Source organism: Drosophila innubila (genome assembly GCF_004354385.1).
Source record: "Drosophila innubila isolate TH190305 chromosome 2R unlocalized genomic scaffold, UK_Dinn_1.0 1_C_2R, whole genome shotgun sequence".
NCBI classification, from domain to species: domain Eukaryota; kingdom Metazoa; phylum Arthropoda; class Insecta; order Diptera; family Drosophilidae; genus Drosophila; species Drosophila innubila.
Genome location: NW_022995374.1, coordinates 3,718,486 through 3,743,348, shown reverse-complemented (window position 1 = coordinate 3,743,348; position 24,863 = coordinate 3,718,486). Strand labels below are relative to the sequence as shown.

The 24,863-nt window shown below is 34.8% G+C and overlaps 3 protein-coding genes across 5 annotated transcripts in view; 2 read left to right on the top strand and 1 right to left on the bottom strand.

Annotated features, from left to right (window-relative positions):
* Positions 1-18,025, top strand: part of LOC117784784 — a 40,894-nt gene extending 22,869 nt beyond the window's left edge. Inside the window, exons 3-4 of the mRNA XM_034622603.1 lie at positions 1,641-3,612; positions 17,327-18,025. Of these exons, the coding sequence (XP_034478494.1) occupies positions 1,641-3,612; positions 17,327-17,530 (2,176 nt within the window). The 3' untranslated portion in view covers positions 17,531-18,025. The remainder of the gene's footprint in view (positions 1-1,640; positions 3,613-17,326) is intronic.
* Positions 18,022-19,691, bottom strand: LOC117784785 (membrane protein FAM174A). 2 transcript variants are annotated; one of them, XR_004617450.1, is made up of 3 exons: positions 19,112-19,691; positions 18,428-18,671; positions 18,022-18,396 (listed from the first exon to the last, which is right to left on the bottom strand). XR_004617450.1 is itself a non-coding variant. In XM_034622604.1 (2 exons), the coding sequence occupies exons 1-2, from the start codon at positions 19,558-19,560 to the stop codon at positions 18,512-18,514; spliced, it is 609 nt and encodes a 202-aa protein (XP_034478495.1). In that variant the 5' UTR covers positions 19,561-19,691; the 3' UTR covers positions 18,022-18,511. The 2 variants fall into 2 exon arrangements, 1 of the variants encoding a protein (XP_034478495.1); XM_034622604.1 differs by having other exon boundaries at positions 18,022-18,671.
* A 308-nt stretch (positions 19,692-19,999) lies between these two features.
* Positions 20,000-24,259, top strand: LOC117785572 (cullin homolog 1). 2 transcript variants are annotated; one of them, XM_034623657.1, is made up of 5 exons: positions 20,000-20,166; positions 20,811-20,958; positions 21,001-21,945; positions 22,037-23,080; positions 23,145-24,259. In XM_034623657.1, the coding sequence occupies exons 3-5, from the start codon at positions 21,070-21,072 to the stop codon at positions 23,544-23,546; spliced, it is 2,322 nt and encodes a 773-aa protein (XP_034479548.1). In that variant the 5' UTR covers positions 20,000-20,166; positions 20,811-20,958; positions 21,001-21,069; the 3' UTR covers positions 23,547-24,259. The 2 variants fall into 2 exon arrangements, with proteins under 2 accessions (XP_034479548.1, XP_034479549.1); XM_034623658.1 differs by lacking the exons at positions 20,000-20,166; positions 20,811-20,958 and having other exon boundaries at positions 20,992-21,945.
* The last annotated feature ends 604 nt before the right edge of the window (positions 24,260-24,863 follow it).

The window sequence follows — 24,863 nt, the reverse complement described above, 5'->3', positions numbered from 1 at the left end:
GGCAAAGCACCACCAACACCACCGTTATTACGCAATTTTCCAATTTGAATTTATAACGTGCATCTGACCCAATGCCCCAAGTTACTATAGTTACAAAATGAGGTGACTCTTTTCAGTACAGGGCAACAGCAGTGCTTTGGTCTTAAATCCATGACAGAAAATATAGTTAGGGCATCGATTTTATCACAGTAATATGCAACCTGGGATTCGAATCCATGGTCAATTCTAAGATGTTTTTACCTGGAAATCATAGTTCTAAAATGAATTCCTAGTCTCCGCTTTTTTTAATTTAAAAAAATTTGCTTTTTGTTCTTGAATTTGCTTTTTGTTCTTCTTAAAATTGTATTTTTATGACCTTTGATTCTATTTAATTTAAAATTCCTAATCGTAACAAGAAGTTTTGATATCAATTTTGTCTGCATCGAACTAAAAAAAATAAAGATATGCTAAGAATAGTATTCTAAAAATTTAAAAAAAAATTATTTTTTCAAATCAAAAAGCGGGAAGTAGAATTTGATTTTAGAACTTTGGTTTCTTGGTGAAAACATCATAAAATTTACCGTAGATTTCGAATTTGGTGTAACATTTATCTATTTTTTTGGGCGCATAAAAAACGATGCACCCTAACGTTAGTATTCTAAGAATAGCTAAAGAATTGGCTTGTTTTCAGTTGAAAGTCTCTATAAACATAGAAATTGACATAATTTTACAACAGCTATTGCTGAAACTGAAAACATAAACAAAGAAGAAAATTAGCTGAAATTAGCCTCTTTTATCTTTCATAATAATAATAATAACAATATTTATGTTTTGTGCCAAGTTATAAAGAAATTAAAACCAGTAGGTTCTTTATATTTTCTTACCGAAAAAGGGAACGCATTTTAAACATTGTTTTCTAACTGACAGTAATCAAAGTTTGATTATGTTTTAAATTATTTGCCATTACTGAAGAAGGCTCAAAGTTAATGCATAAATGTTTGGGAAGTCTTTAACAATTCCATTCCAAAACTACATTTATGTAGTATCAATAAAAAATATGTAAAAAAAAAAACAGCCGCCTCCTGTTGCACTTGCGGCATAGCTAACGGTTTAAATTGTAGAAACTAAAAACACAAAAAAAAAAGAGAGAGATAAATGAAAACAAAAACTAAATTGCAACAGTTACTCAAGCTGAAATCCTGTTTAGAACGAGTTTCTTTTCGGTTCGGAATTGAATTTTGATGTTGCATGGCAAATGTGATTTTTTTTTTTTTCATTTTCGGTTGCCGTTTTGGTTTTTGGCTGTTAAAAGTCCGTTAAAATGTAAATATGCCATACAAAGTAGCGAGAATTCCAGGCACATTTAATGAGCTATTAAATCAAATGAGCTGAGCTGAAGATTTATGGAATTGACAGCTTGCAACAGCAACAGTTGCTGCAGTTGCTGTTGCAAGCATGCTGCAATATCTGTGGAGACTAAAAATAAACATTGTCAGGATAAAACTACTAACCCACATCAGATATATAAAGAGATGGTTGTCCAGTTTTGTGTTGTTGCTTGTTGTTGGCCAAAAACCACTTTCATTGCTTTAAAGTTTCGCTTTCCAACACTTTTTCTCACTCTCTCTCTCTCTCTCTCTCTTTCTCTCTCTCTTGTGCAGTGTTGGCGGCCATGTGGCAACTTCAATGCCATTGACAGCGTGCAACTCGACTGGACTTGAGTGCAACATGGGCACATCTATGGCCAGAGCGAATGAAGTTGCAAGTGTCGTCGGTGCAACAACAGCAGCAACAGCAATAGCAGCAACAACAACAGTGCGAAACAAGAAACGCTCGATTGCATCCAATGCCAGTAGCACACATACCACAGACTCTGGTCTGGGCAACACAAACACCACAGCAATAGCAACAGCAAGACTAGCAACATCTGCAGCAGCAGCAGCAACATCAGCAACTCGTGCTGGCAGCGGCTCACATTATTCCACCGATAAAAGCGGCTCATCCGGTTATTATAGCTCTCATGTCTGCTCCACATACTCGCTGGACGAGCACATCTACTGTGAACCGGTCATAGATATCCTAGAAAAAGCCAGCGACAACAACAGCAACAACAAGACATTGGCCATACATCGGCCACAATTGCAGCTGCCAACGAAAGTGATTGGCAATGGAAAATCTCATGCGATTAGTCAGCATTTGGACATGCCACATGTGGCAACAGATGTGGCTACAGCTGACAGCGACAATGCAGCGACAACAACAACAGCACAGCAGAACAACAGCAACAGTGCGGAGCAGCAACAGCAGCAACAGTTGCCGCATTACAGCGACAAGTTGCGCATTCTGGAGACAAGCATTGAGAATTTGGATCGTCATTTAAAGACATTTCCCTGTCTATATGCACAGCAGCACATAGTGTCCTTTATGCAGCAGGATAACAGCAGCAATCAGCAGCAGCAACAGCAACTGGAGCGAGCAGCAACACATTTGGATATTGGTGAAAAACTGCGCGCTTACAATCAGCTGCCCACTATTATTGAGGGCTATGGAGCAGCAAATGGAGCCGAGCAGATTGATGACTCCTTGCAGGACATTGATTTGGATGCGTTTCTGCTGCAACCACAGCAGCAACATCAACAACATCAACAACAACGACAACAACGACCACAATTGTTTGCTGGCATTGATAATCCGAGTTTTCTGAGCGATGAGCAGCTCGAGGAGAATAATTACAAGTGTGCCAAATACATAAACTCCTGCCCGGAGGATGCCTATCGTGTGGACAACGAGTCGGCGGCCAATAACTCAGCCTATGCCAAGCGCTATGAGGATCAGCTACATTTCCAGAGCACACGCGAATTGCTGGAGGATGTGCGTGATAAGATACGCCTGCTGCAACCCACGCCCACCACGGATATACCCGAGGAGCTGGAGGGCATGATACAAACGCTAAAGGATGAGCTCGAATCCTATTTGCAGCGCATGAATCAGCATAGTGAACTGGAGCTGCGACAATTGTGCAGCGGCTTGGGACGCCAGCAACATGTGATGCGACTGCAAAATGCCTTGGAGCGACGACGCAGCTATGCGGGAGATGTCCAGCTAAATGCCTATGAGTCGGTGCGGGATGGGGTGCTCATCTCTGCCAATGGCAGACCCTTGAGTGTGCGGGAACAGATCATGACCATACGTTGTGCCAGCGATCCCAATTTTAAGATGAAACGCAAATCCATCACGGAGGTATTTCCCAGCGCCGAGTGTTACATTGAGTCCGCCGGACAATCGCCCACTTTAACACCGCTGACAACGCCCACGCCCATGACCACGCCCACTGCAACACCTACGCCTACGCCACCACTGGAACTGAAGACCACTACGACAATGGTAACCCAACTGCAGCGTAATCTCAACTTTCACAGGCCCGTCTTGGGACCAGAGACCTCCGGATCACGACTGGGCAATGCTGCCGATGGCACTGCCAAAAAGGTGGACAGCATTGCCGAGTGGCATCGCAAGAAGCCGAGCATCTGGGAGATGTACTATGGCACCAATCGACTGCATCAATCACTGCTGGGCAAACAGCGACATGGCAGCGAGTTGGTCATCAGCAGCGCCCATCCGACTTTATCATATGTGAGTGCATTTTTGTTTATTTATTTACTTATTTATTTAGTATTTATTTATTTATTTATGCACGACTAACAGCAGTCGGCAAAGAATAAATTACAAAGTATAAAAATTAAGTTAAAGATTACAAATACAAATAAAATTAAATATAAATTATGAACTGTAAAGAAAAAAAAATTAAAGTTAGATCTGGGGTAAGCAAAAATTATTAACTAAGAGCAGTTGACTCAAGTTAAACTTAAATTATGAAAATATCTTTAAAATTAAATAAAAATTGAAATGATAAAAAATAAAACAAAAACAGGGAAGAGGAATTACTTAAGAGGTGTTACGAATCCGTTAAGGAATGAGCAATACTCTTTGTATAGGAGAACAGCAAAAGAGATGTAATATACATATTTAACAGTATATAGACTCAACTGAACGAACTATTAGTCGTATACTTAATATTGCGTATGAGTAATTTGGGACAAGAAATTTAATCAACACTGATTCCGCTCCGTATATAATGTAAAAAATAACACAAGTCACTTAGTCAAGTTGCTTATTAAAAAAAAAAAATTTAATATTTTAAAGGACATACATATGTATTTTTAAAATTTGCAGTGCAGCCTAAATTATATGTAATACAAAAAAAAAAGAGTATGGTCTACAGAGACTACAGGGTGTAGATTCGGCACATTATATAAAGGACCAATTTTTCAATGTCTAGCTTAGAGGTTTGATCACTATATTAGAGATGATATTGACGAAATGTATAGAAATTAATGTCAATTTTGAAAATATCTCTTTGATCAAATTTAAGAAGACATTAAAAAACTGACGCATGCTATTTTATATGTGTTTTTAAGTTCCTAAAGAATGAAACGCAATAAAATTGTATGTCTACAAAAAAAAAAAAAAAAAAAAAAAAAAAAAATTTTAATATAAATAAAATTTATATTTAATTTAATTTGCAACACAAACAGAAAATGAAAAATAGGAAATTAAAAAACCTAAGCTTATGCGTGGAATTAAGCTGCATTTAATTAATTAGTAAAGTTAATGCTGTGAAATCTAAACTTTAAATAAGCTCGACTAATTGGACTACTCAGCGTATACTTAATAGTTCGTATATAAGCCAATAAGACAGTACTGCTAAAGATACAATTGAAATTCGTTTAAATTATTGAACTACTCAGCGTATACTTAATGAGCTATATAAGTAACATAGAAAAATTAATTAATCATTAATACATTCAAGTTTAAGATCAAAAATAACGTGCTGCATGTTCTTCTTCTTCTTCAGTGCAGCTAGAACTGCAATTGAAATTATCTTAACTGCCCGTACCACAGAGCGTATACTTAACGAGGCATATGATTAATATCTACAAGACTCTAAGCAATAATTCGAGGCAAAAGCAATTAATTAATCGTTTTCCATGGGTCACATATAAATACAGTGGCAAAGTTGAAGCTTATCAATGCGAGTAGTTGCTGCATATTCAGAGGCGTTTGTTATGCATGAATCAAAGAGCGATTCTGCATTGTTTGACTCATTAATTTGCCAATGTAAATGGCATCAATTTTCTGTTCAAGTCGCGTTGCGTTCGTGCAACCTTTTATTAATTTTATCCTTGGCCGCAATGTGAGCGATTTTGGTAGCACTTGTGTTGCTGCAACTTGTTGGCTGCAACTGGCGTTGTCGTGAGTGCCGTTGACACCCGCACAACAGCAGCAGCAACAACAACAACAACAACAGCAACAACCACAACCACAGTAGAAAAATCAGCGGATGCGTCGACATCGCCATCGCCATCACCGGACGTCATCAGCATTGACGCCATCGTTATTATTATTATTATTGTTAAGCACACACACTTACACACACACACACACACACACACACACTCGCACACACTCGCACTCTGATGCTTGTTTTATTATGCAGCAGGCGATTCGCGATATTATCGCTGTCATGGCCAATGTTCAATTCGATTTGGTAACAGACTCGAATCGTATGGATTTATGTATAATATTATTGGCATTATGATTAATGATGTGCGTGCCACAGAAGAGGCTACTGTTTAGATCGCCATCAAATTAATTAAAACTAAATTCTAAGGCATCATAATTACAGCTAATTAATTTTTTTATTTATTAATACTCGTCTAAAAGCAGTTGGCAAATAAAAAAATATATTTAGATATATTTAGATAATAAAATAAGACTAAAAATTATATTAAGAATTGTCAATTAAAATTAATTTTAAAATAAATTATGAACTGAAATGAGAATAAGAATTATAATTACGACTGGGGCATACAAAAATTATAATTGATTCAACATTTGTTGCAGGGATTGCAAATAAACCCAGAAATAGTAACTGACAATCAGTTTATAATAACATATAATAATATATAATATATATAATAGCTATTATATCTAAATTAATTTAATTTAGAGTTAAATATCTTTATAATAGCTATTATATCTAAATTAATTTAATTTAAAGTTAAATATCTCTTATTTTATTAGTGAATGCATATGTAAATACACTAAATGGGTAGGTCCACTTAATAATGTGTATAGTATGTCAAGTTCTGTATTCGCAGCTGTGAAAACTGAGACCCTTATTAAGTACTATTAAATGTACGTGTATTTGCTTTAAGCCAGTTTCAATTGTGGCTTGTAAGCCACAAAAAAAAAACCGTTTAATTAAAACTCAGCCACGTTTGTTAAGTGTTTGGCAAACAGAATTTTGGTTCTTCGACCCATGTTTGACTTCCTTTCCGTTCTGGATTGTGCAATATCCGCTGTACACACACACACACACACAAACACACACACACTAACACACACAAAGCGTAATCAAGCCAAGTTTGTGTGGGCCTTGTTTGGTCTCTTGGCCAATGCTTGGAGAATCTCAATGAGTTTTCACTTTCAATGCCAATATACAGTAGTCACTTTTTTTGTTTTCTTGCTTTTTTTGTTTTCTCTATTTGTTGTTGACTCAGTTCAAAACCCATAAAAATTGGCAAGCAGCGTGCGAAGTCGGTTTATTCACCTTATCTATAGCTATATTTATACCCTGTATTTATGCAATTAATATGAAGAGGTATAGTAAAGTTCTGCAAATGCTTGTAAGATGTTTATTTATTTAACAAAAAACCGAAAGCAGTGAATTATTTAAAAATAAAGATTTTAAAATAATTTTAGCAAATAAAATACAATGTAGCAATTCAAATAGAATATAATATTTAATTTTTAAACTAAAAGCTTAGAAAAAAAAGAATGGAATTTTAGAGATTTTTAAGCTGATAGAGAAAGTTGAAGAAATGATATAAAATTAATCGAAGTCTGTAGATCACCTTTGACCAAGGTTGCAAAACGGTTCTAAACCGAGCCCCGCAAAAACGGTTCGATTCGGGTTTTTAAGCACTGTCTACTGTCTTACTGTCTTAAATAAAAGGTTCGGTTCGAAAATAAAATAAATTCGTAAATGTTATGTTCTTTTAATATTACTCCACTATTTTGGGACTTCGGATAAACAACATTCTTTTTAAAATCTTCAAATAAATTTAGATTATTATCGGAATTTAAATAAAAAAATATTAAATTGGTAAATAAAATAATTTTAAAAAAAATCAATAAAATTCTTTTTTTTATTAAGCTGAACAAAGGTTCGAACCCAAACCTTCGGTTCAGGGGGTATATAAACCTTATTAAAGTCTCCAAATAAATTTAAATTATTATCAAAATTTGAATCAAAAAAACATATTTAAGTGGTTAAAAAAATATTTTTAAAAAAATTAATCACTAAAATAATTTTTTTTATTAAACTGAAAAAAGGTTCGAACCCAAAGGAGTATATAAACCTTAGTCTTGCTCTATGGCCGCACCGAACCTTAACCAAAATTTTGGTTGCTTGCAGCATTGCTTTAAACAGGGTATCTTAAAGTCAAGTAACCTTTCCAAGCTCACTTTTACCATTCGTGCTATATTTACTTATCAATAATATGCACGTTCGACTGTGGGTTGTGAACTTGAAGCTTCCGCGGGCTGTGACTGCTTTGTAAGCTTGTAATCTGGCTATAATACCAATCAAACAGTTAGTGCAAAAGGCAAAAAGGCAACGGCAACAGCAACAACAAGAAGAGCGAAGAGTCTGAAACTGTACCGGTTAACCTTAAAATTCCGTTAAAAATGCTGGCCTGCAGCATCTTGTCGAACAGGTAGCTGTGTCTACCTGCTTATCTGGCTGACCAACTGACCGCCATCGATTGAGGCCCAGATAAAACTATAGTAAGTAGAAGAAACTAAATAATAACAAGTAAACGACAAACTTGCAACAAGTGGCAAATATATTTAAAAAGAAGAAAAAGAAAAACCGGTGCAGTTTGCATTGTTGCCCTACAACTTGAATGACCTTTAAGGACGTTGCCACAATTAAGGAGGATGCTAAAAAGAAACTAAACAAAAAACAGGCTGCAGCAGCCTCCTCTGCCCCTTTCTCCAGCCTCCCTCCCTCCCTTCCCTTACTGACCAAGTTCTCAGTTGGCAGGCCGCGAAATCGAAACTCGTCCCACGGCAAATTGGCCGGCTTATAACTCGTTTGCTGCCATGAATGCCAAAATGAAAACGAAAACAGAAGACTGCAAACAGAAAACAGATAACTGAAAACTGAAAACTGAAAACGAATACCAATGCGAAAAGCGAAAATACGCGAAAATGCGAAAATGTAAGGCGATCTGGTCACTAAAGTTGCTGTTGCTGCCGCTGCAGTTTTGAGTATTTAGAAGTGGCTGCCGCAAAGTGTTGCAATCACCATCGACATGGATTGTCGCTGTCGTCAACGGCAGCAACCACAATTTTACAGTGGGCATTGAGGCACCCATCAAATACAGAAACTGTAACTGTAACAGAAACAGCAACTGGGTATTATGGCCAATTTCCATTTGGCCAAGAGCAAACCAAAAACAACTGGACGTCGATGTCGATGTCGATGTGGACATGGAATTGTCGCCAGTCGAAGCAGCAAAATCCAAAATCCAAAATGCAAAATGTAGTTCCTCAGCTGGAAGCCCAGCGGCAGTGCGAGGGTTGTTTAACAAGAAACTAATCAGATAACCTAAAATAACAACTTCCGAATCTATATAAAAATGCTGACTACATATACTTATTACAAATACCATAGTAAAAATAAATAAAGTGGAAACATTAGTCTAAAAAACATGTAATTTTAAAAATAAACAAAAAATTAAGTAAGAAAATGGCAAGAATTAAAAATTTTTCAGGCACAGTAAAAAATAAAAAGTTCAATTGAAAAATCTTCACTTCTAGTAACTATAAAAAAACGTGAAATATACCGAAATCTTTCTTTATCTTTATGCAATTTCACTATGATCTTAAGATTTATAATTTTTATTATAAAACTCATAAAATAATCATTATTTATGAGCAAGAAAAATAAAACTTAAGAAATAATAATTCTTTTTATCAATAAAAAAAAAAAATCATAGCATAATGATTATTTCTTGAGTTTTATAATAACACTTATAATAATTACAGTTCCTGAAATTTTTTAAATATTTTAACTACAACTTTCATTACGAATTTGTATTTTTTAATTACAAGTTTCGTTATTTTATGTAGTTAATTGTTTTCCCCCAAATTTACTATTCTAAATTTTATATTATTTGTCGAAATTCTTAAAAAAAAATTATATTTTGCAAAGATTTGATAATTTATCTTGAGCTTCAACTAAGAAAATATTGAAAAGATTACCTAACTATTTAATGGGAAATTTCAACCAGAGTTTGAAAAAATCAATGCTACTTTTCCGAAGACTAATGAGTTTGATATTAGATCCCGTGCTTAAAATAAAGTAAAGGCGTCTATTAAGTTTGTTTTATTTTTATTTTTAAATATATATTTTTTAATTTTCTAGTTTTTATTCATGAATTTTCTATACTTTTGTTGCTTTATTAATTTATCTTACAAAATTATTTGCAATGAAGTAGCACAAATTCCATAACTTTCATAGCAACTCTCGCTGCGCATACATGCATTTATTAGCCTGGCAGTTGGCCAAGGCAAAGGTGCAATTGGCTTAGACCAACAATTTGCAAATTTGCCATTGGGCAGCCTTCAGGTCAAAGTTTTCATGAATTTTCCCGCTGGCTACAGTCTTATATAAGCTAACTCTAGGGGAAGGGTAGGCGAGGGTATACGAGGGTAGGTGTTGCACATCAGGAAACAGTTGCTCTAATGCTTTGTAACTCCCATTTTTTGAGAGCTCAAATTTAAGTCGATTACTCATACGCCACGTGTAACAGTAACAGTGCAATGTAAAGCGTGCACGCTAAATGCCCGACTAATTATGTGGTAAATGGAAATTTTGCAATATGCCACGCCCACACAGACGCCTATCCTTTGAGTCTTGAGCTCACTTGCTGTCCTGCTCTCAACTTGATTGACTCACTGACACACTGACGCATTTCGTGTAGCTGTCGCTACCGTTTTAACGTTTCAACTGCCGCCAGCGTCCAACTGTGTCTCCCCTTCTCCTCCCCCCCTGAACAACTGACTCCCCTTATCGCCTCTCTTTTCAAGCGTGTTCAATTGCTTGCGTTTTTTTTTTGCCAGACATTTTCCGACGGTCCGTTTGGCTTTTCTTTTGTGCAACACTTTTGTTGGTTACTGTTGAACGCGTATTCAATGCTGCAAGGAAAATGGATGAAAAATGCCTTTAGATGCCAATAAAAAAAAAGGTGTAGGAAAATGCCATTTACTGTCAGTCTATTGTTCATTGATTCGGCTTACAATTACATAATTATTGAATATAATTATTTAATTAAACAATGCTTAACTTTAAGTGGTGCCGAACTGTGCATCATTTGACCTAAACTTGTGTTTAAAGTGGCGGCTTTATTGATCATATCATATTTAAGATAATACAACATAATTTAATCAAATAGCATGACAATCTTTTTCTATACTCTAACAACAAACCGCATCGAATATTGCCACACTTCTGTTCAATTTACATCAAACCGCTAATTTGTTTATTGCAGCACTTTTTTCCCCTGTCAGATGTTTTAACAAAGTTATCGCACAATAAGTTAGTTTACTTTTTAACTTCTTGGCGAGCACATTGTCCATTCAAAATACGCTTTGAAAATGGGAAATATCAGTTCTGTAAGTGTTTTTTTTTTAATCGTGATCCTTGATAGTGGGATTAGTAAATAATAAAATATATATAATTATTTAAAGTTTAAATAAACGTGTATTAAAGTGCGTAATTTTGTTGTATCTATTTGTTTTTCAAATTGAATTATTTACAATGGCGTTAAATACTAAAAATTTAAAGAATCAGTTGAATCTTTGAAGCGGAAAAATTTAGTAACAAATATTGGGAATTAATAAAGAAGAAATAAAATACATAGAGTGTCTAAAAATGTTTTAGGATTAAGTACTTAAAAGTCAAAAATTACTAACAATAATTGAGAATTAATAAAGAAGAAATAAAATACATAGAGTGTCTAAAAATGTTTTAGGCTTAAGTACTTAAAAGTCAAAAATTACTAACAATAATTGAGAATTAATAAAGAAGAAATAAAATACATAGAATGTGTAGAAATCATTTCTAAGAAATGTTTTGAAGTGACTACTTCAAAGTGTGATAACTTTTTTATCGACTAACAGATTTTCTATGCTCACATATAAAGTTAAAGGTATGCAATCTTTCTTCAGTTTCACACATGCATTTGCACAATTATTTAGCCTTTCTTATATATATTTTTTTTCGATGGGTTCAGTATCTTTAAGATGCTGCATTGCCCAAATCAAATAACAACTTGGCTTAATGTGTTTATATATGTGTGTACATGCATGTTGAAACGTGCTTTGTTCACATGGATTTCCCACAGAGTCATACCATAAACATGCTCTTATAATGCGAGTATAAAAACAAACACACACACATATGCATAAGTAGTAATATGCATAAAAGTACTTACCATAAGTACGTGTTAAAATTTGTTTTCACCTCAAGCGATTTTTCAACTTTATGCACTCTCGTATGAGGTAATAACGACATTTAAACTTGGCCAACTTCCACCCAAATAAAACAAAAAAAAAAAGCAAACCAATGTCAGACTGTGCTGCAAAAAACACAACAAGAGCACAATCAAACTAAAACCGGGCAACTCTCGAATTTATTTCAAGGCTGGATTTGTGGGAATTTACAGCAAAACAGCTTCAGTTCATATTAAATGTGTTAGCGAATCAATATCAAATATATTGTCAAATATATTCATATATGTACATACATATTTGTATAATTATTAGTTATTTATAATTTATAGTCGCATGCGTGTGGCATCATTTGCAAATTAGCTACGTCACATGTTTGACTTTAGGGCGGGGTTCAACAAGTGGCCATTAGCATGCGAGGGTGGCTCCAACAGTATACAGTGGGTATCATCTCCTCTGCACCAACCAACATAAATTATTTTTCAGGAACCGAAACGATTATACCGGTACTGTTGTGGTAAAGCTGCAAGACCAACTTCCAACTGTCATAACTTGATCAAATCTGAACCGATTTTCAAGCGGAATATCATTTTGATCATGATTTTGACTCTTAATTCATTCTGCATTCAAATTTTGATCATTTATAAAATTTATTTATTTTCGACCAAAAATCGATTTTGATGCTAAGGGTCCCCCCTTTAATATTTTGAGAATTCAAAATTTTAAATCTCAAGTTTTCACTTTTAATCAACTCCTTATATCGTAATTAGTATAAAACAACACTTTAAACTTGATTCTGAAACCTTTCATTTTTTTGTAAAAAATCATGAGAAATTTGACAAAAATTTGGACTTGTAAAGTTGCTAGATCAAAAGCCTGACCAACTTCAAATTTTCATAACTTTGTCAAAAATGAAGCGATTTTCAAACGAAATGTCATTTTGATCATGATTTGGCCTCTTTTTTTATTCTGCATTCAAGTTTTATTAAATTTTTTTCAAAAAAATATTTTCAATGTTAAGGGTTGACAATAAAATTTTTAAGTCCCAAGTCTTAACTTTTAAGCAACCTCGCATGTCATAGTTTGTATAAAACAACACTTCAAAAACTAAATTTAAATAGTAGTTAAGTCCAATGGATCTCATTAATTCTAAAAACCAAAAGCAAATACATATGTATAATAAACAGGCGGAAAAAACCAAATCCAAATCAAAAAAATAATTTTGATTTTGTCAAAACAATTACTTGACTGACTGTATGCAATTCATGTTCACACCTCTTGACAGCTCTCAATCATCGATAGCTCTCTATTCAAATTCCAATTCCAAGCCAATTTTGTATGAATGTCTGTGTGTTTGCATGTATGTATGTACATTTCTTACAAATACACCTGCACTTGATTCGCTTGCCGGGCCAATAAAGCCGTTATACACGAATACACACACATAAAGGCAATGCGGTAATTTTCCCGTCAACGTCGACGCTTCGATTACGTCGTCTTTTCAAAGTACTTTGACTGATAAACAGCAGCAATAACAATAACAACAACAACGAATAGCATCACTAACCTCAGACAAGCGAAAAAGCAAACGAAAACGCAAAAGCAAAAGCAAAAACAAATGCAAATGCAAAAGCAAATCACAGCAGCAGGGAGTATGGGCAAAAGAAGAAGCATAAAAGAAGCCGGAAGGCAAAAAAAGATACCGCAAAATTGTTTTCATTTTAATTTCTCACATACTTTTGTATAAAACAAGTGTGTGAATGTGCTGGAGTGTGTGTGTGTTTGTGTGTTTGTGTGTAACCCATTGACAACGAACCGAAACTGAAACCCAAACTCAAAAATAATCGGACTCCAGCACAAAAATGATCACCCAAAACGAAGCGAAGACAATATACCGCAAGCAACAAAAAATTATAAGACAAACAAGAGGCTCTAATGGAGAAAGTAAGACTAGAAGATACCCTGTATTCCGATTGAACCAAAATTGACAATAACTTTCTCAATACTTAACATAATTTAATGTGGATTTAAATTTAAATTTTGTTAATTTGTGATACATACTTAAATATTTTCAAAAACTTTAGTTTTAAATTTTTTTTTGGCAACTTTGAACTTCCAAAACGTTCCCAAGCTTCCAATACTTCCACAATATCCAAAATCTATAGCAAATGTTGAATTCATTAATTTTTTTTAACTCCTATTAAATACTGATTCTAATTTTGGTAATTTGAGAAACTTGAATATTTTCGAAAATGTTTCTGTTATGTTACTAAAAAATTATAATCTTTAATTTCAACAAAACGATCATAGCCATTTTATACTTGTTTAATGGTTATAGGGTACAAATATAAATAAATAAATACCCTCTTACAATGAAGTGCAAAAATGCGAATTGTTTGACTGATGTACACACACCTTAAAATGGTTTGGTGTGTATGTGTATCTGTGTGTGTTTGAGTGCTGAAAACACTTTAAGCACACACATAAAGATTACACTTGAATGCCCTTTTAATGACTATTGCATATGCGTAACTTTCACTCGCGGATATTTTTGGATAATTGGATATAGGCGGATCTTGATAGACAATGAATGGATATGATACATATTATTAAGTTGTTATAGAATTTGATTTGAACATCCGGCTGTAATTGTAAGTGATATTACGAGTATAGGAGCTATAGGTTTTTATTAGTCCAGGAAGTCAACGGTTCTGCATTCTTTTTTTATTTGTTTACATCCGTTCAGTGAACCTTTTATAAATAAATGAACAATTTTTAGTTCTTGACAAATTATTTGTTTACAAAAAAATGTCATATTTTGACCAGTGAAGATTTGTTGTTCATTAATGAGTTAATTATAGTGTTAATTATATTTTTATCTATCAACAGACTGTATTCTATGCAAGAATTGCTTCATTCATAAATTTGAACTTATTTATTATTTCATCACAATATAAAATGTTACACAAATTACACAACAATTTAACGTGTTTTGCGAGAATCAACAAAAGGCAACAACTTTTGTACCTGTTAACACACACATATACACAGACATACATATACTGATGCTATGTACGTATATTTATGCATGTATTATTTTTTGTCGAACTGATTTCAAGGTTGTGTCGCTAAAATTTAAAAAAGATGATGCGAAAAAGAGAACAACAACAACAATGTCCGCTTAGTGGGTCAAATTGTTGTGCGTTGCGCCCTTTTTTGTTTATTTGTATGTGAGAGTGTGAGAGAGTATATATGAGAGTGTGTGTGCGTGTGAGCGTGTGTGTGTGCGTGTGTGGGCTCTGAGCCACGCCTCAAACCTATTGCAAAAATGTACGATAATGTGCAATACTTATGCTATGATTTATGGCAAACAATTTGTGACTGAGTCTCACATTTTAAGCAAATAAATCACAAACATTTCAGTGAATGTGAAGGGGGAGTAAAAGGTAGTTTAAACGCAGCGAATAAACAACCAAAACCTTAGCCTAAAATATATGTATACTCAAACGTTTTTTTAATAAGATCAATAGATCAACATAGACACTGAGATGACAACAACAAAGGCATCAATGTCAAAGCAATCGTCAGTCATTGGTCCACTGACGGTCAACTTGAGATACATATGTATCTTTTGAATGTGATCCGTTCATCTTCATCTCCGCTTTATCTCAGTCTTTGTCTATACCCTACAATATAATTAACATATGCATAATCGATTTACATAAAAAGCGTCAAGCTAAGCTTTGAGCTTTCAACGCCAAATATTAATTAACTTAATTGCTTAACTTATATAAGAAACAGCAGTACATTGTGGATTGTAAGTCAGCACTTGTGTGGGATCTATTTTCAGTATTGTGGAACTTAATTGTTATACTTTTGCAGCTGGTGTTATACTCTAGCAGTGGGTGTTATACGATTGTAGCTGTTACACACAATTAAATTAGAATTAATTCAGATTTTATAAGGAAATAAACCGAATATCAAATTTTCCATACCTACCCCTTGACATTTTTTCAAAAACTTTGATCTCTCATAACTTCATCAAAAATTAACCGATTTTCAAGCGGAATATCATTTTGTTCATGATTTGGTATCTTAATTCATTCTGCATTTAAATTTTAATCATCTAGAAAATTTGATATTTTTTCGATTCTAAGCCATCTATCATCCAATTTTCCATACCTACCCCTTGACATTTTTACAAAAACTTTGATCTCTCATAACTTCATCAAAATTAACCGATTTTCAAGCGGAATATCATTTTGTTCATGATTTGGTATCTTAATTCATTCTGCATTTAAATTTTAATCATCTAGAAAATTTGATATTTTTTCGATTCTAAGCCATCTATCATCCAATTTTCCATACCTACCCCTTGACATTTTTTCAAAAACTTTGATCTCTCATAACTTCATCAAAAATTAACCGATTTTCAAGCGGAATATCATTTTGTTCATGATTTGGTATCTTAATTCATTCTGCATTAAAATTTTGATAATCTAGAAAATTTGATATTTTTTCGATTCTAAGCCATCTATCATCCAATTTTCCATACCTACCCCTTGACATTTGTTCAAAAACTTTGATCTCTCATAACTTCATCAAAAATTAACCGATTTTCAAGCTTGGTATCTTAATTTTCATGATTTGGTATCTTAATTCATTCTGCATTTAAATTTTAATCATCTAGAAAATTTGATATTTTTTCGATTCTAAGCCATCTATCATCCAATTTTCCATACCTACCCCTTGACATTTTTACAAAAACTTTGATCTCTCATAACTTCATCAAAAATTAACCGATTTTCAAGCGGAATATCATTTTGTTCATGATTTGGTATCTAAATTCATTCTGCATTTAAATTTTGATAATCTAGAAAATTTGATATTTTTTCGATTCTATGCCATCTATGATCCAATTTTCCATACCTACCCCTTGACATTTTTTTAAAAAACTTTGATCTCTCATAACTTCATCAAAAATAAACCGATTTTAAAGCGGAATGTCATTTTGATCATGATTTGGACTCTACATTTATTCTGCATTTAAATTTTGATAATCTAGAAAATTTGATATTTTTTCGATTCTATGCCATCTATGATCCAATTTTCCATACCTACCCCTTGACATTTTTTTAAAAAACTTTGATCTCTCATAAATGTATAAAAAATTAACCGATTTTCAAGTGGAATGTCATTTTGATCATGATTTGGCCTCTAAATTTATTCTGCATTTAAATTTGTATTATCTAGAAAATTTGTTATTTTTTTGATTCTAAGCCATCTAATCCAATTTTCCATACCTACCCCTTGACATTTTTTTAAAAAACTTTGATCTCTCATAACTTCATCAAAAATTAAACAATTTTCAAGCGGAAAGCCATTTTGATCATGATTTGATTACATTTGTTTCGATTTGATTCCTTGGTTTTTATAAACTAGACTTACAAAATAACATATTTTAGAACATTAAAAAAATAAAAGATAAATATTCCTTGGAATTAACAATTTCAAAAAATAAAAAACAAATTAGGTTGTATGTGAGCTTTTTATTTTGTCAAAATATTTACTTTTTTAATTTAAGTATGTACATGAAAAATGTGCAAATCTTTAGCAATAAAAAATTATCTTTATTTTATCAGTTAACTTAATCGTTTTTCAATTACTTTTGACATATTTCTAATAGAATTTCTTTTCCATTTAGCCATCATCTCGACCCGAATCGGATTTTACGCTCGACTTGCCGCGCGCCGAGCAGTTGCGCCTCAAAATGGAAAAGGAGAAAAAGTTCCGCCAAAGATGTCGCTTCATCACCACATTTCTAAGTCTGGTGTTCTTTCTGTTAACCGTAATGGTTGTCAGTTTGGTTTTAACGCGCGGCAAACGCATGTTTGGCAGCATGATTTAGCCAATCAACTGAACACAGCTAAATTTAACTAATCTACATTCAAACAATATATATAACTAAACTAACTAATTAGCTAGCTGATTAAATATTAAGTAAGAAAAGATTGTAAACAAAATTTAAGTGCCGTAGTATTTCATAGATCAGCAACAATAACAAATCGAAAAGGCGTATAGCGAAAAAAAAAATACAAATTTGTAGTCTTAGTCTTAGGCTTAAACCACATTAAGTACTACTAACTAATTGAGAAAGAACAAGATGTTTGTTGTGTTGTGTTTGGTTTGGCAGCCGCAGTCGCAGTATTGTTAATAAATTATTTTTGTGATCTTAGCTGTTAAGTTGTCAGTGCATTTTTGTGTAAGTCGAAAAGAAGGATTAATCATTTATACCTCTAAGGCTTATTGTATTAATTGTTAAGACAATCCATGTTGTATGTATATGTATCTGTGTGAGTCGATAAATAAATCAATAATAATAAATATAAAGTCCAAAAATAAATGTAAATGCATTATCATTTGTTTTTTTCTTTTAACATTTATTCACGTTTTACATGACACAAGCAATATTCAATATACTTGTATATACATATAAAGTAGTAGTTAAGTTTAGTGTACAAAATTAGTTAAACGCATAGCAATTTCTTACATACATATTATTGTTATCACAAATGGTTTTTTGTTTTTTCTTATGTTTTTCTTGTTTTCTTTAAACATGAACTTCAATTTTGTATTGTGAGAGAAATGTAAATCTTAAGTTGACCTTATAAGGCAATTACACAGTTAGGCAAGGTAAGTATCTAACTACATTGATACTCTACAAAAAATTACAACTACAACTGAGAAAGCAAATTGCTTAGCTGAGAATCGTTTGTTTGTGTGTGTGTCTGCGTGTGTGTGGGTGTGTGTGTGTGTGTGTGTGTGTGGTACAAACAGACTATTGGTCTGTGCTTTTCTGCATGCTGTTACTGCTGTTGTTGTTGTGATTTCATAAGATGCGTATACTCTGACGATTAACCTCGAACAATGTGTGATCCTCGTCCTCATCGCTGTTCACATCCTCAATCGCCATTGGCAGCGGTGTCAGCTCCTGATTGGCCCGATCTCCTTGCACTCCATACTTGCGCTCAGCGCGTGACAAACGAAGACTGCAAAGAAGAAGAAAATGAATATACATACAGTGGCTCTAAGCTTATTTGACCAACAACAGTTTTTAACATATTTTAACATTAAAAAATGCTTAAAATATTAAAGTTTCTATAAAAGCAACTTTATCTACAAAAGAAATTTTGTTTTTATAAATAGTATGTAAAAAAAAATAGAATACATATTGTGTTTTAAATTTATTGCAAGATCTGCATTTCAATTGTATTAAATTCTCCTTTGCAGCAGAAGATAAATTTATTTTAATGTGTCAAAGAAGTGGTTCAAATAAAGTGAGAGCCACTGTTAAAAATATAAAAAAAATAAATGCTACTTATCAGCAACAAATACAAAATTGTACATATAAATATGGAAATGATGAAATACGCTTAAAGATCGCAGTGATTGATAAGGACGGAACCTTTAAAACACACGCTCAACTTACCGATAAACACGAGCAACCAGCAGCAAAATCGCCGAGCTTGATAATGCCACAAGTATATAGTAAACTGGAGTAAATGAGTCCGCAAAGTCCATCTCGGTTTTGGGATTGGAGTGCTCAATGTGCACATTGTCTTCAACGGGCAGAATTACATTCTTTGTTGTTGGATGCGCATTTTTTTCGGTCGCCGGCTTTGGCTTCTCTGGATTTTCATTGATCTCCACAGGTTTTTCTGCTGTTCCTGCAGCTGCTGCCTTTGACTGCGGTGGTGGTGACGTCACAGTTTCTGCTGCCGGAAGAGATGGTGGCTTTACGGAATTTCCCTTAGCCGTATTTGGTTCCGTGTCATTTGTTGTTGCAGCCGCAGCGTCGATTTGTTTTTGATGCAAAAGCAATATTACCAGCACCAGTACCGCCGCCAAAAAGTGCATACCACGCGGGGTTTGCTCCATTTATAATAACTTCCTATTAACTGCGTTTAGCGCCAAATTGTTTACACGTATTTGTGACGTTTTCAAAAATTCTACGGCTTTGTTTTTTCTATTTATTTACACTAAAACCGAGGGTTGCCCATGCGGTCAAAGCTTCCGATCTGGTTTGATTTTTTGTACTTAAAAAAATATTTACATTTCCGAAATGCTGACGAACTTCAAACCCTTATTAAAATTTTAACCTTAATCTTGTATAATTTCTAAATTTTAATTTTCATCAAGTTTATTAATGTTTATTTAGGAATTTTTTGCATTTTTAAATTTGCAATTTTTATCAGTGATGACACTAACAAACTAGGGCTACCATACAGAACGATATCAACAGCAGTCGTGTTATCGAAACCGTTTTTAAGCGCTGCCAACTATGAGAAAACAGTGCTGCCACATAATTGAAAGCATGACTGTCAGTTGATTGGCCCATCTGGCAGCATTGTACTTCCTTTTAGACGGAAAAAAGTGATTTGTGCAAGCTCTAATAAAAAACCATTTATATAGCTAAAATAAAGTTGAAAATGACTAGAAATTGCATAAATTCTATGCGTAACATTGAACAATATCTCGCAACAGGTAAATTGCTGTTAAAACTCACTTGCAATACGCATTTTAATAAGCTGTGTATCAGTGTTAATACTGTGAAAATGGCGAACAAAAGAAAAAAAAATATACGTGTGCTCCAAAAGGGAAATCACGTCGTCACAGATTAAATGCCAATGAAAAAGAAGAGACAATTTTTTTGTAACCCAATATATGTACATATGTGGTTTAATGTAATTTTGGAAAAAAAATTGTGAAGTAAATACAATGAACTACACCTTTACTTTTTCTTTATTAGTAATTTTTGCTGGTTCGTCATCAATCTGTACGTGTGTGTGTGTGTGTATGTTTATTTAATCAGGAAGTTAAATTATGCTCGTGAATACATACATACAAACATACAAAAGTTGCCACTTTTTCTTGTGAGCGAACTTACACACACATATACGCATTCATATATGTGTGTGTATATGTATATATGCTGCAAGGCTATGTAAACGCAAGTTTTAACTGTTATTACATATATACATATAAATACAAATTTATAAGCTGTGGTAAAAACAGATTTATTATTATATGACATTGAAAGTCATTTGGCAATTGGAAATTTGTTGTATTGCCTTTAAAAGCTCGGACTACTGTTAATATTTTTGTTTGTTTCTTTTTTATATTTGCAGATTGAAAGATACATATTTTATATATTTCCCCCCTCCTTTAAATTGTAACATTTCATTTGCCAAAATTCCGACGAAAACACAAAAAACAAGATCAGCAGCAGCTAAACGACGACATCAGGAGAGTCAACAAACCACGTCTCAGTCGACAGTCGCGTCAGTTGTCGTTCTATCAACACAACAACAACAACAGCAGCAGCAGCAGAAACAACAAGTGGAACGGGTAGAAGGCAAACAAGATTTGCCATCGACTACCACCAAAATGAATCGTTCGAATAATGCACAAACCACACAGCGACCCGTCAATCTAGATGACATCTGGAAGGAGCTAGTTGATGGTATATTGCAGATATACGATCATGAGAAGTCCCTAACACGTAAACAGTACATGAGATTCTACACGCATGTGTATGACTATTGCACAAGTGTGAGTGCAGCACCAAGTGGACGGAGCACGGGCAAAGCTGGAGGCGCACAGCTGGTGGGTAAGAAGCTATATGATCGCTTGGAGCTATTTCTCAAGGATTACTTGAGGGACTTGTTGACCAAGTTCCAGTCAATAAGTGGCGAGGAGGTGCTGCTTTCCCGTTACACCAAACAATGGAAGCTGTATCAGTTCTCGAGCAAGGTGCTTAATGGCATTTGCAATTATCTCAATCGCAATTGGGTGAAGCGGGAGTGTGAGGAGGGCCAGAAGGGCATCTATAAGATATATCGTCTTGCTCTCGTCGCCTGGAAGGGTCATCTATTCCAGGTGCTCAACGAGCCCGTGACCAAAGCGATTCTCAAGTCCATTGAGGAGGAGCGTCATGGCAAACTCATCAATCGCGCCTTGGTCCGGGATGTCATTGAATGCTACGTCGAGTTGAGCTTCAATGAGGAGGATGCCGATGCCACCGAACAAAAGCTGTCGGTGTATAAAGACAATTTCGAGGTGAAATTCATTGCCGACACATACGCTTTCTACGAGAAAGAGTCAGATGCGTTCCTATCGACCAACACGGTGACCGAGTACTTGAAGCACGTGGAGAATCGCCTGGAGGAGGAGAAGCAACGTGTGCGTGGACGCAACTCAAAGAATGCATTGTCCTACCTGCATGAGACAACGGCAGATGTTTTGAAATTGACATGCGAACAGGTTAGTAGGAATCCCTAACAAGTCTAGTCTATATACTCAACAAATGAAGGCATTTACTGTTTATCTAATTATTTACATGTCCTTTACATAGGTACTGATTGAGAAGCATCTTAGATTATTCCATGCCGAGTTCCAAAATCTGTTGAATGCTGACCGAAATGATGATCTGAAGCGTATGTATTCTCTGGTTGCACTCTCGCCCAAAAATCTTGATCAATTGAAGAAAATACTCGAGGATCATATACTGCAACAGGGCACGGAAGCCATTGAGAAATGTTGCACCAGCGATGCGGCCAATGATCCAAAAACCTATGTACAAACCATACTCGATACACATAAAAAATATAATGCACTCGTATTGACTGCATTCGATAATGACAATGGATTTGTGGCCTCATTGGATAAGGCGTGTGGTAAATTTATAAATTCAAATGTGGTTACCAAACCGAACAATGCCAGCAAATCGCCGGAATTGTTGGCCAAATACTGCGATCTGTTGCTCAAGAAATCATCGAAGAATCCCGAGGACAAGGAGCTTGAGGATAATCTCAATCAGGTGATGGTCGTCTTCAAATACATTGAGGACAAAGATGTCTTCCAGAAATACTACTCTAATATGCTGGCAAAACGTTTAGTCAGTCATACATCGGCATCTGACGATGCTGAGGCAATGATGATCTCCAAGCTGAAGCAAACATGCGGTTATGAATACACTGTTAAGCTGCAGCGCATGTTCCAGGACATTGGGCTGTCCAAGGACTTGAATTCGAACTTCAAGGAGTACCTGAAGACCCAAAACATAACGTCCGAAATTGATTTTGGCATTGAGGTGCTATCAACCAACGCCTGGCCCTTTACGCAAAACAACAACTTTCTACTGCCCTCGGAATTGGAGCGTTCGGTACAACAGTTTACCATTTTCTACTCGGCACGTCATTCGGGCCGTAAACTGAATTGGCTGTATCATAAGTGCAAGGGCGAACTTATAATGAACGTGAATCGCAGCAATGTTGTCTACACGTTGCAAGTGAGCACGTTCCAAATGTCAGTGCTGTTGCAGTTTAACGATCAGCTCAGCTTTACCGTGCAACAACTGCGAGACAATACACAATCTCAGCTGGAGAACTTAATACAGGTAACTCTAATTTACATACCAGCTGTTGAGTTGACCTTTTAAACTGTTTACTGTTTTTCTTAAGGTATTGCAAATATTGCTCAAAGCCAAAGTGCTGACCTCAAGCGACAGCGAGAGTGCATTGACACCAGACTCAACAGTGGAATTGTTCTTGGATTACAAGAGCAAGAAGCGTCGCATTAACATCAATCATCCGCTGAAGACTGAGCTTAAGGTGGAGCAGGAGACTGTGACCAAACACATCGAGGAGGATCGAAAGCTATTGATACAGGCAGCGATTGTACGCATTATGAAGATGCGTAAGCGTCTCAATCATACGAATCTCATATCTGAGGTTCTCAATCAGCTGTCGACACGCTTTAAGCCCAATGTGCCCGTCATTAAGAAGTGCATCGATATTTTGATTGAGAAGGAGTATCTGGAGCGCATGGAAGGGCATAAGGACACCTATAGCTATCTCGCCTAAGTTCGTGTTTAATATATATAAATATCGTTCCAAAATTATATTTTGCCAGCCACTAGAGATATCATTGAATATCAATTAGAGCCTGCCAATTCACACCTACCTTTCCCTCCCCCAAAAAACCAACATATATAAGTAAAAACAAATACGAAATCATCAACCGATTAAGGATTAGCTACATACATACGCATACACACACATTAAATACATCTCCCCGCACGCATTTCGAATGCGTGCACATCCTGCCGTGCATTTGACACCCACTCACAACATTTCAAGCAACAACAAACAACATTTGTGCAATCATAATGTAGCAGCAGGAATTCAAGATGAAGGGAAAGGAGCATACAATATACAAGAACCAACCTGGATGGAAATGTGCAAGCACAGAAAGAAACGCAACGATTCATCATGTAGCTTTTTTCTTTGTGTTTCGATCAAATTTTTTCTTATTTTATTTCTGTTCGTTCATATTTTTATTCATATATTATATATAATGCATAATACATACCTACGGAGAAGACAAGTGTTAAGATCATAAACGAAACAAATATATAAGTTTGAAGCAGTTATTATTATCGTATGTTTAAGTTTGTATTCAATCATTTCACAGTGATATCGAAACGTTGGGATACCTACTGTTTATTGTATAACTGGCATATGCGAACTTGACGAGCTGCGTTTCAAGTTAAATAAACATCGTACTTAAATGTGTACATCACATTATATAATCATTGGATGGGGCAAAGCATTTGATTCCATTAAAGGTTTATCACAAAGGATCCTCGAAGGAAAGAAAAACAAGTGGGCGGTTACAGTCGACACGCTCGACGGTAGGATACCCTGTGCCCACGTACTCTGTACTGAAAGTGGATTTTCGACCGATTGTTCCTACGGCAGCTATATTATATATGAAACCGAATTTTACCAAATTTGCTTAGAATGTACAAAACTAACTTAAAGACATATTCTAACAGTTTTGGTTAAGATATCTCAAAAAAACAAAAAACTTTTTCATACTAAGACTTAATTTTCGATTGAGCATCTCTATTGTAGCTTTACGATATAGTGGACCGATTTGAATAAAATTTAGCTAGGATGTATAATACCAGGCCAGATGCATATTATATTAGTTTCGTTCTCATATCTCAACAAACAAAAAACTTTTTCATACTAAAACTTCATATTCGATGTATCGTTCCTATGCCATCTATATGATATAGTGGTCCGATCAAAAAATAAGAGCAAACTGGATCTGCCCATGGTATCCAGGAACCTACATACCAAGTTTACAGTCACTAGCTCTTATGGTTTCTGAGA